We start from the raw sequence: 12,059 nt of genomic DNA on the forward strand, positions 1-12,059 counted from the left end.
GGGCCGAGCTGGAACCACCCCTCCCCACACAAGCCCACTCCAGATAGAGACTAGGTGGGCGAAGGGCTGCCCTAGCCCCTCTTTCCACCGACACGAGTAAGGACAGCACCCACTGCGAAGCATATAAGCATACATAATCATCCCTGCAAACCCGGTGCTTGGAGCCCTGGGCCCCGGTGGAGCTGAGGAGAGGGACACACGGGGCTCCAGCCAGCATGCGATATGCGCGCAGCTGGGTGCCCCGCCAATGCTGAGGCTCCCGCTGGACCCCTGAGGAAGGCAGCACCGGTCCAGGGGCGCTCACGCGGGGTTCCTGGTCCGCTTGACGCGCAGGTGAGAATCTGCCCTTCCGCTGCGCCCCGGACAGCCTGGAGGTGAGCACGAGCTGGCCCCTGGACCGCGAACTGCGGGACAAGTATGAGCTGGTGGCCGAATGCACTGTGCACGCTAGCACGCGCGAGGCGAAGGTGATGGTGCCCTTCCCTGTAACCGTGTACGACGAGGACGACTCGCCGCCCACCTTCCCTGGGGGCGTGGACACCGCCAGCGCCGTAGTGGAATTCAAGCGGAAGGAGGTGCTTGTCCGCGTGCGCTTGTCTGTCGTTCGGTTTCTTATCTTTAGTCTGCAGTTTAAACCTAACTATTTACCTGCCTGTCTAGCCACAGTGGAGGAGGGGGAGGCCTGCCAGTGTCCAACAGGGAAGCGGGTGCCCAGCCTGGGTTTGACCAAGAGGACAAGGTCCGAGAGAGTGCATCTCGGACAACTGTGCCGCGCTCCCCAGGCAGGGAGACATTTGCGCAAAGGGCACTTCGCTGCCACCCGCAGCCAGCTCCTCATAGGACATCCAGGCTTATGGAGAAGAGCTAGGATTGGAGAAAGCTGCAGAGAGGAACTGGCCAGGGTCCCTTGCGCCGCCCTGCGTATCCCAGACCAGCGCCGCTCTAGCCTACGCAGATGGAGCACGTCCGCCACCTGCTGGGCCTCGGGTCTTCCTACACAGGCCCAGCCCCAAGCTCAGTGGGGGGGCGGGGGGGGACTGGTGGGAACCCCGAGCAGTGCATTGCCTTTTCCTGCTTCTCAGGGCACCCCAGGTGCCGGTTTGGTAGGGTTGGGGTGAGTTTCAGGAGGAAGCACATCTATGGGGAAATGCCAGCGAACCTGGCTGAGCCTCCCTGGGGTGATAACAGGGGCCTGGTGGACAGACCAATCCGAGGTGCCCCGTGGCCTTGCTCACAGCCCCCACCCTCCCCGTGTAAGAAGATGCTTGGTGGAGAATGTGCTCATGTACATCTGGGTTGGATCTCTGTTCTGCCACCTGTCACTGTGACCTTGAGCTGACCTTCACCCTGAAGGACCCAGCTTCCTCAGGGGAGAGTGGGGGTTCTTGTTCTGCTGGGGGGGGACCTGGATGTCTGTTAGCATAGTGTGTGATCATGTGCCCCAGTTCTCCGGTTGGAAGTCTGGAGATGCTTTTCATACCGGTTGCATAGGTGAGGGGCACAGTGAACCTAGGTTAGCTTGTCCCCAGAGCTGGCTCTGACACCTGGCCCTCCTATGGGCTGTGCCAGGCACCATGCTCATGACGTTTTGGGGATCTCCACGGGGCGCCTCTCATGTGCTCTGATCAGTGCTTTCCGCACCTGCAGGGCACTGTGGTAGCCACACTGCGTGTCTTTGACAAAGATGTTGTGCCAGCATCTGGGGAGCTGGTGAAGCGGTATACAAGCACCATGCTCCCTGGGGATGACTGGGCCCTGCAGGCCTTCCGCGTGGAGCACTGGCCCAATGAGACCCAGGTCCAGGCCAACGGCAGCTTTGTGCGGGCAACCATGCATGACTACAGTAAGAGGGGCCCCTAAGATACTGGATTGTGGCTCTTCTTGGGTGGGCAGTACTCTCCCACACCCCCCTTGGAGTGACCCTCTGTAGCCCAGGCCACTTCCTTCTACCCAGCCCCTTCTATCTGCTGGGCTCACCCTGAGCCCCTGGGCAGACTTTTATAGCCTGTCATTTCCACCGAAACTGCCCATGGGCAACTCTAGCAGGGCCACATCACACACCATGCTGACCTTGCCAGGTCTCATTGCCAACTGCCAAGACCTATTACCTGAGGCCTTCCTCCAGACCCTGGGACCTGCTTTGCTTCCCCTGGGGTGGCCCAAGTGTGCAGGATTGTTCCCTGCCCCAGCAGCTCAAATGGGTCTGTGCTGCTCAACTCCTGGGACATGTTACAGTGCCTGCCTGCTTGGGGGGCACCTCTCTGTAGCTGCCTCGCTTCCCTGCTTCCTTCCCTCCCTCCTGCCCATATGTCCTGGGATCCCTTTCTGAATAAAGCACTTGCACTTGGGGACCTCTGAGTATCTTTAATACAGATCAGGGATCCAAGGTTATGGTTGCCTTTACCCCTTTCTACCTGGCCAGATCCTGTTCGTTCCTCAGCCCTCCTCAACCCATAAGCCTTTGCAGGTCCCCACCTGTCCTTGCCCTGGCACAGGCAACACCTGTGCCAGAACATCCCTTCACACTGTCTCTGTCTGCTAAGTTAGAATGACAGCTGTGGCACAAGGGGGATACACAGAAGGTACAAGTTCCAGGGCCAGGCTTGTAGCATCCTTGGGTCTGCTGGAGGCAGCTGCTGTAGAGAGGAGTTCTGCCATTTTGGGGGGGAACTGATTGAAGAGCTCTAGCACATTCCTCCCAGGGCCTCAGTGGAGGTGCAGCTTTTTACCTCTTGTGTGCCCACATGCCACACACATTGCATACGTATCCCATACACACAGAACACCACACACCACACGCATAGCCTATACACAGATACCCCATAAGCCCATCACACACACATCCCATACACACCCCATACACACAGAACACCACACACCACACGCATAGCTTATACACAGATACCCCATAAGCCCATCACACACACATCCCATACACACATCACTTACGCACATATTCATAAACCCATCACATACATCTCTCACATTACATATTCACACTATACACAGACCACACACTACACGACACACGCACACACAGGTTGCTCCCAGCTGAGAAACATTCTCTGGGTTGCCAGCTTAGCATAATGGCCATCATTTAACTGGCGGCTGCAACTTAGGGCCAGCCAGCAGGCCCATCACAGGGCACCATGAGTGTGAAAGCATATACTTGCAACACTCACGCATGCTGAGCCGTGTGTCTGGAGAAGCAGCTCAATAGTCCTTGTCATTTCCCCACCCACAGGGCTAGTTCTCAACCGGAGCCTCCCCATCACAGAGAGCCGGGTCCTGCAGCTGGCCGTGCTGGTCAACGACTCAGACTTCCAGGGCCCTGGGCCAGGCATCCTCCTCCTTCACTTCAATGTGTCTGTGCTGCCCATCACCCTGCGCTTGCCCAGAGCCTATGCCTTCTCCGTGAGCAGGAGGGCCCGCCGTTTTGCCCAGGTGAGCCCAGGCCTGCTGCCTGCCTGAAGAAAGGCATGGGGGTCAGGGATGCCCAGAGTGGGCCTAATCTCTTTTAGCAGATTGCAGCCAGGGTTCGGAGTGGATGACATCCCCTCCTTGGCCCAAGCAGCACAGAGTAGCACAGTGAAGTCACTGGCATGGGCCAGAGACACCTGAGAGGGCTCACAGTGGGCAGGGCTAGGGGCTCCTTTTTTTTTCCCATCCCTTCTTAGTATTTTTAAAACATTCTTTGCACTAATATGAGAGCAGAACTGGGTACATCTACATGTTGACTTGGAAAGGTGTTCCTGGTGGATTATGAGAAAGAGTGGTTTGCAGAATTGTTGGTCTCATGTGACTCCATTTGTGCAAAAGCAAATCTTCACTGATGGAAGTTTGCAAATGTACAAACCCAGACAGTTAGCAGTGGTGCCCATTTAGGGAAGGCAGAAGGTGCTTCTACCTCTTTCTATACAGAGAACTTATATTGTTTTTGGAAATTAATTATTAAAAATAGAAAAAATAAGAATGAGGAAAGTGGAGGAGTGATCTTTCTTCCCACATTTGGCATCTTGATGCAATTCTTTCTCGAATGTTCTTCTTAAGGAAATTTACATGTGCATGATTTCACACACTGTATTCTAATGGCACGACATATGGGCACCTCCTTTTCAGAATGTCATGTTAAGGCTATCGCTGTTGTGTCAGAGGTTTTGCTGGTTCTCGTGGTTGATTCTGTGCCCCTATCCACTCCTGGTAGCCACCTGGCACCAGCACACAAGGACACATCCTTGAACACATCTGGCTCCCTGACCTGCTGCTCCCACTGGCCTTTTTGTGAGGGAGGGTTTGGAGACAGGTCTGGGGATTGTCATGGGGCAGCAGGGCAGAATCAGGCATTACTGGAGGTGGGTGAGTCCCCTGAACTCTGTCAGACTCAGGCAGACCATAGGGGCCCTGTCCTATCTTCGACTCACTGTGTTCTCTCACTCCCTCTCCAGTTTTTGAAGTTGTGAACTGAGAGCAGGGACCTGGGACAGTTGAGGGTCACATGAGGCTGTGGAAGTGAGTAGGCTTATAAGGGGAGGTGAGGAGACCCAAGATGCTGGTTTTGCTATGATATCAGATGTGGGTCTGAGTAGGGTATGCTGGGCTGGGGCTGGCTCTTTGCCTGCAGGCCAGGCCCATCCTCCCCAGCCTGGACCATTCTTCTCCCAGCATCCCCAGGAGAAGAAGGCAACACCCCCTTGGATGCTCCTGCCCACTTCATCTCCAGCCAAAGTCCCAGGGAAGCCCCTATAAATCATATGACTGGGGTGCAGTGCTCTGACTAGGCAGGTGACCAGGGCAGAGTGTAGTCCCCCAAGTCCTGTGCACTGAGGACAAGAGTGAGTGGTCCCCAGAGCAATGCTGAAACAGCCAGGAGTTGCCAGGAAGCTGTATGGGGGACATTCAGTAAGCCCTAGTGCCTAATGAGTGAGGAGTGAGGGGCTGAGTCAGCACACCCCACCCTCGAGGGCCTGCCTTGGGCATTTCCTGCCACTAGACAAAATCTCCTGAGCTCCCAGGAACAGGGGTGGCTAACTGTTTAGGACCAAGCCAGGGCTGGTGGGAAGGTCTACAGGTTCCCAGGAGACAGAGGATGAGTGTTTGGAGGGCTTCTAGCCCCAGGCCAAGTTGGGGGGCTTTACAAGATTTGGGCTGCCCAGGAGCCCCACCAGCTGCCCAGCTGAGCTGTCCTTGTGCTCCTTGCCTAGATTGGAAGAGTCTGTGTGGAAAACTGCCAGGAGCTCAGTGGTGTTCGCATCCAGTACAGGCTGCAGCCCTCCAGTGCCAACTGCAGCGCCTTGGGGGTGGTCACCTCGGTCAAGGACACCTCAGGGACACTGTTTGTGAACGACACGGAGGCCCTGCAGCAGCCAGCATGTGCTGAGCTCCAGTACACAGTGCTGGCCACTGATCAGGACACCCGCAAGCAGGCCCAGGCCCAGCTACTCGTCACGATGGAGGGGTCATGTGAGTGCAGCTCCAGGGAGGGATGGTCAGAGGACTGGGGGCTTCCCTGAGCCTGAATATCCTGCCCCATGAATGAGATAGTGCTGGCCACACAGCCCAGCTGGGGAGGGGAGAATGTGGGCCAGCTCAACCAGAGTGATCCTGTACCTGTCAGAACATTCTGTACGTGCTTTAGAGCTTCCAGGTAGACAACATGACCCTGGTTAGGTTCTGACTTCTGGTAAACAACAGGCAATAAGTGTGTCCCACACAATATTTGCAGAGTCTCTTGGGAGACAAAGCTCCAAGTTCACCCAGGCAGATATTTGCACAGAACAGTTGTTCACGGTTTATCTGAACTGCAGGTCTAATTGGGTATTCTGGGTGTCATTTCCTGAGTCTGGCCACTCTCATGTCCTTCCTCCTCCAGCCCAGGGGCTGTCCCCCCTTTGGGACCATAGTGTCCCATCCCTGGGCTCCCAGTCCAGCTCTTTTGGCCTGAGACTGAGTCACTCCCACCCTACCAGGTTTAACCCCAGGCCCAACCTCTTTGACCTTCTTGTCTGCTGTCCCCAGACGTGGCCGAGAAGGAGGGCTGCCTCCTGTCCTGTGCAGTCAGCAAGAGGCAGTCTGAGTGCGAGGAGTGTGGTGGCCTGGGCTCACCAACAGGCAGGTGTGAGTGGAGGCAGGGAGATGGCAAAGGTAAGCCCCCCACAGAGCCTGAAGGGTGCCTGGGCATGAGGGTACTAGGGGGAGAAGAGGGTCCTGTCCTCTGGATGGCCCTGCCCACTCCACATAAGTTTCCTAGCAATTGGCCCCCCTCATGTGATACCCAATGCTGGGAGAGTGGGCAGGAGGGTGGGGTGCAGGGCACCAGGGCATCAGCACATCAGTGGAGTGAATGGTCCCAGGACTGGATTCACCTTGGGCTTGGGAGGGTCTGGGCCAAAGTTGGGCTGTACAGGGTACCAAACGGCTCTTCCTTGGGGTCCAGGTCAGGGCATGTGGCCCTGGGGAGAAGGGTCCAGCCACCATGAGGGCCCCACTTACTGTGCAGCCTTGAGAGCATCCCAGCCTCATCTGGCCTCCTCCATGTAAGAACTGCCGGCCCCTCCCACCCTGCCGCCTGCAGCCTGTGCCCTCAGGCTCTGGCAGCTCCCCGCAGTGGGGGCACCAACTGGCAGGACTTCATGAGCAGTGTTCACATGCTGCAGCTCATGGCCACTGGGAGTGTGGCAGGGCTCCCCTGTGGGTGATGGCCTGCCATGTCTCCTGTGCAGGGATCACCAGGAACTTCTCCACCTGCTCCCCCAGCACCAAAACCTGCCCAGATGGCCACTGTGATGCAGTGGAGAGCCGCAACGCCCACATCTGCCCCCAGGATTGCCTCCGTAAGCAGCCTCTCAGCCTGCTGCAGTGGTATTTAATCAGGTGCAGGGACAGTAGGAGGGTAGATGGAGAGGCTGGACACCCCTTTCTTTGTACTTCATCCATGGCTGCCATGCTTACATCAGTTTTGTGCATTAAGCCGAGGCTCCTGCCATGGGGGGGTTGCGGGGGGAGGAGGTGAGGGGGGGACCTCATAGGGCCCTACAGTCACTCTTTAGCAGCAGAGAAGGGGTACCTGAAAGGGAAGGTGTGGGCCTGAGCAGGCCAGCAGGAGGAGGGCTGCACTCTAGAGTCAGCCAGGAGGCTGGAATGTATGGGTTGGGCCCCAGGCTCCACCGTTTTCAAGGAGGGGTGTACCGAGCCTTTTGTTAAGATAAAACATGGGGAGGCAGCTGGAGCTTGCTACGTGGCTTTCGGGGGCTTCTGAGTTCACTGCCCTTGGGTGAGAAGGGGGCTCTGCCTCTAGGACACTGCCCTTGCTGTCTCTGGGCCTTGGGTTGTCAAGTCTCCCAGGAAGCTGAGTGGGCATATCTGTCCTCAGGGGGCAGCATTGTTGGGGGGCATGAGCCGGGGGAGCGGCAGGGGATTAAGGCCGGCCATGGCATCTGCTACTGCTTCATTGAGGAAAAGAAGTGCTTTTGCGAGCCAGAAGACAACCAGGGTGAGTGGCCTGTCACCTCCCTGAGCCCCCATATCTCTCTGAGCCCCAGGGAAGTTTCAACAGCACTTCTGAAGTCCCTGGAGGGAGGAAATAAATGGAAGGCAAACTGATGGGCCCCATGAGACTCTCCTCCTCCCCTGTGGACCTCAGTTCCTCTATGGGTGCAGCCTAGGAGAGAGGCCCAGGGACCCTATAAAGTGTTCTTTAACCCCAAGTTCTATGATGAAGAACGGGATGGAAAAGCAGTTCCTCCACCAGGTTACTTATTGGTCTGATCGTATTGTCCCCGCATGGCACAGGCATCATCCAGCTGGGACCCACCCTATCAGGCACATCTTTAGGGGCAGCAGGGGCGGCTGGTGGCTCGAGGGAAATAGTTGCTCACACAGAGAGAGCTGTCCTGCATGAGCCCAGACATGCTGTTTTGTCATTTGAGTCATTAGATGGCCTGAGGTTCCAAGCTACTTTCCTCTATTACAAAGCAAATACCAAAAGCATTTGGAACAGAAGGGCATCCTCCCCTGCCTGCCCTCCAGGGCCTGCTGATGCAGTGGGCACATAGCCTCTGCTGTATGAACTCAGCAGGCTGCTCACCCTCTTTGATCTGTCACTATCTGTGAGAGGACAGTAGCAGTCTAGATGGGGGAAACACACATGGCAGTGCCTGTGCCTATGCCTGTTTGGTGTATTCTCAGGACTTCTTGCACTTTCATGGTCACTTCCCAGTTGGGACAGGCAGGGGAGGATGCCCAGCCCTGCCTGCTGGTGCCTCATGTGCCCCTGCCCACAGACCCGCTGTGCGACGAGCTGTGCCGCACGGTGATTGCGGCAGCCGTCCTCTTCTCCTTCATCGTCTCGGTGCTGCTGTCCACCTTCTGCATCCACCGCTACCACAAGAATGCACATAAGCCACCCATCCCCTCAGCTGAGATGACCTTCCGCCGGCCTGCCCAGGCCTTCCCGGTCAGCTACTCTTCGTCTGGTGCGCGCCGGCCCTCGCTTGACTCCATGGAAAACCAGGTCTCGGTGGATGCCTTCAAGATCCCGGTGAGGATCCTTGTGGGCTGGAAAGACCCCCTCCCCTCCCCAGAGGGCTCCAGGATCAAGCGGGCTGTGGAGACAGAGGATGTCAGGCAGGTGGTAGCTGATGGTGCTGAACTACACGGACTGGGATTTGGGCCATGAGGACCACGGGGAAGGTGGGCCAGGCTAGCGGGTAGGGGAGTGTGTACAGAGGCCCAAGAAGCGAGGGGAGGCATAGGATTTTATTCTTAGAGCTCTGGGGGTGAGGGTAAAGGCAGGGCAGAGGAGGCCAATTTTCTGCCTGCTGGGGGGAGTCTCTGAGGGGGTGCTGTCCCCATGCAGGTGAGAGAGGCAGTGGGGGGCAGCCAGAGCGGGGGCAGCCAGAGCGGAGGCAGCCAGAGCAGCAGCAGGAGGAAACAGCACTACAGTTAGAGGAGGGTACCAGATCCAGCAGGCCTCCCCTGTCCTTTTACTGTGGGCCGAGCCCCAGGTTACTGTGCTGCTCAGAGGCCCCAGGCTGTGATGAGGGCCCAGGCTCTCTGTCCTGGCCAGGCCTCCCTGGGCTGCCATGCTGCGACATTTGCCCTCTCCTGGCCAGCAGCTCCTGTGGGGTTCTCCCCGACCTCCAGAACACAGTCTGAGAAATCAGAAGCCAAGCCAGGTTCTGGGAGGACTGGGGAAAGTGCTCAGAGTCCAGGGTGTTTGAACAAAGGCTTGGGCGGGAATACTGGACAAGACACTCAGCACCCAGTGGCCATAGGGCACTGGCAGTTCCCACGTCAGGCTGTGGGAAGTGGCCTGGAATTCCCTAGGAGATGCCATATTTCACAGGGTGGCTCAACGTGGGGCCTTGGCCCTGGGGTCTGGTCTGAATGACACCCACCCCAAACCTTGGTGAGGGTGTAGGCCAAGAGGCCTTTCCCAGGTGTGGCCACTGCCACCTTCCTCTGGCTTTCTGTGACCCCATCATGACAGCAGCTTGGGCTCACAGCAGGGCTCTGGGATGAACCACCAAGAGTTCTTCACAAACCTAGCCAGTTTGCAGTGAAGCCACACAGGAAGGTTGAGGCTAGTGGCTGATTCTGCCAGCAAAGATGCACCACCCTCCTCTCTAGTCAGCTGCAGAGCTGGGCCTGATGCCCACACACACCAGCTCCAGGTCTTGGACACATGACTCAACCCCTTAGTCTGTTTTCTCTTATATAAAATGGGGAGGATGATTTTCTCAACATTTCTGAGAGAAGCACATTGGTGCGTCTGCAATGCTTAGTGCAGTGTGAGGAATGCAGTCAGGGGGTTTCCAGAGCCAGCAGTGGAGGTGATGGTGTGATGGTGTTGACGCTGACCCTGACTGTGATGGCCCAGCTGCTTACTGGAAGGTGTGACTGTGCCAATGAGAGGAAGTTCCCAAGTGCACACACATGTCAGAAAAGGTGACCCCTGGCCAAGGGCAACAGGTCCCCTTTAGTATCATCTCTGGTTGGTCAAGCATGGACCCTGAGGCTGTGTCCACACCCAGCTGCGGGAGACCTGGGGGATGAGCACGTGCTGCTGGCACAGGAGAGCGGGGTTCCCGGCAGGCTTTGGCTTCTCTGGTTAGAGTTCAAATACAGAGAGCTAGTAGGGGTAAGGGGTTGCTGGGAAGGCGACCAGAGCAGTTCTGATTGGACCTGGTGCATTAGTGGCTCTTTGGTGAGAAGGCAGGGTGGTGGCACATCAGCCCTAGCCCAGGTGGGGGACACAGTGAGCCAGTGTATGCAGGATTGGCAACAACCTTGGGAAGAGCAGCCACTTCCACAATTCAAGGCAGTTTCCTGCAGAGCACCATGGCACCTGTCCTTTTGGGGGTGGCCATGAGGGAAGTTGCCCTGGACAGTCCCACCATGGCTGGGAGTCAGGCTGGGCCACTGGTGCCTACACTGTCCTCTGGGGGTCAGGGCAGGCCACAGGTATGTGTTGGGACACTGAGTCCAGGTCTCTGTGTGACAATGCCTCCCTTCTGCCGGGTAGACTCTCTTGTAATGCCTCCTGGGGGCCTGGCTGTGGTGTCCTACCCTCAGTCAAGGTAGGCATCATTACCTGTGGTTTGCCAGTTCTCTGCATACTGCAGCTTGTCCATTAGGGTTGGAGCATGCTCCCTTCTGGGTTTTGCCTTTATTCCGCTAACATTTTCTCCCCTCCCCTCTCTCTCCCTTCCCTCAATGCCAATGTAGGAGGATCCAAAGTGGGAATTCCCTCGGAAGAACTTGGTTCTTGGGAAAACTCTGGGAGAAGGTGAATTTGGAAAAGTGGTCAAGGCAACAGCTTTCCGTCTGAAAGGCAGAGCAGGGTACACCACTGTGGCCGTGAAGATGCTGAAAGGTACCTGTCCAGGCACGTGCATAGCATACTCATGGGAGCCACCAGGGTGGGCAAGGCCTCTCCCACCTGCCTTGGGACCTCCTAAAGACCCCCCATTGCTGTTCTTGAGTGGGTGCAGTCTGGGGACCCCTATCATGGGTACATGGGTTGGTTCTGGAGAAGGAGAGCAAGGACTTAGTTCTCCCCAGAAAGCTCTAGTGGTGCTGCTGCTGCACCAGTGTCCATGAAGATCCAAGAATTTAAAAATTCTTAAAGCCCTTTGGTTTTGAGCTGACAGCTGCCTGCCCCAATGTCCCACTCATTCCTCTCAGCCAGGTGTCTCCTGGGGTCCTGGTGAAAAGACCACCTGTAAGGATTGACCCTCAATCTCAGGCAAACTTCCATGGGCCTGCCCCACCCCCTGACCAGTCATCCCTGAATTTGGCTCCATGGGCACAAGCACCTACCTATACATGGATGTGTGCCTTTAAGCAGCGACTGGTGACTGCACTGAGGGTGGGGAGGGAGTTCCTGCAGGGGACAGCTTGGCTGTGTGGCAGTGAGTAACATGAAAGTTAACTGCAGCAGTCCAGCGCCACATGGCACAGGTTGTGCCAGATGCTTACCCAGATCCTCAGACTAGGTTTGCCCCCAAGCCAGTAAGCCCCCAGGCTGTAAGGGGACAAATGAGCTCCTCAGATTCTGGGTGCAGCCAACCACAGCCCTAAGTCTGAGCATTCCTGATGCCCCAACTCCCAGCTGTCTTCTCCCAGTTAGAGAGTCCCTTGTCCTCCTCTATGGAGACAGAGGAGGTGGCATGGCACAGTTGGGCAACGGGTGGCAGGGTCGCTAACCCAGAAGAATAGCTTAGCCTCATCTGCTGACTCCTAAGATACCTTCACACCCAGCACCTGGTGGGAGCCCAAGCATAGCTCAGGCTACCCTCAAGACTTGTGTGCTCAGTAGGCCACTTCTGTGAAGTCTTATCTTTACAGTGCACAAAACACAGGACTTGCATAAGAGATTATAGCAGCCGTTAAGAAGTCCCAAGCTGGCTCGGCGCCTGTGGCTCAAGTGGCTAAGGCGCCAGCCACATACACCTAAGGTGGCAGGTTCGAATCCCCAGTCCGGGCCCGCCAAACAACAATGATGGCTGCAGCCAAAAAATGGCCGGGCGTTGTGGCGGGCGCCTGTAGTCCCAGCTACT

General features: G+C 56.7%; 1 protein-coding gene across 1 annotated transcript in view; it reads left to right on the plus strand.

The window, feature by feature from the left end:
- Window positions 1-300: 300 nt before the first annotated feature.
- RET (ret proto-oncogene) overlaps window positions 301-12,059 on the plus strand; it is a 22,600-nt gene continuing 10,841 nt past the window's right edge. The window contains exons 1-9 of the mRNA XM_012809408.2: window positions 301-575; window positions 1,648-1,843; window positions 3,245-3,444; window positions 5,202-5,460; window positions 6,016-6,141; window positions 6,720-6,830; window positions 7,370-7,489; window positions 8,280-8,536; window positions 10,726-10,873. Of these exons, the coding sequence (XP_012664862.1) occupies window positions 471-575; window positions 1,648-1,843; window positions 3,245-3,444; window positions 5,202-5,460; window positions 6,016-6,141; window positions 6,720-6,830; window positions 7,370-7,489; window positions 8,280-8,536; window positions 10,726-10,873 (1,522 nt within the window). The 5' untranslated portion in view covers window positions 301-470. The remainder of the gene's footprint in view (window positions 576-1,647; window positions 1,844-3,244; window positions 3,445-5,201; window positions 5,461-6,015; window positions 6,142-6,719; window positions 6,831-7,369; window positions 7,490-8,279; window positions 8,537-10,725; window positions 10,874-12,059) is intronic.

The sequence above is a fragment of the Otolemur garnettii genome, unplaced genomic scaffold, assembly GCF_000181295.1.
Source record: "Otolemur garnettii isolate 467f Iridium unplaced genomic scaffold, OtoGar3 scaffold00105, whole genome shotgun sequence".
Lineage (NCBI taxonomy): Eukaryota > Metazoa > Chordata > Mammalia > Primates > Galagidae > Otolemur > Otolemur garnettii.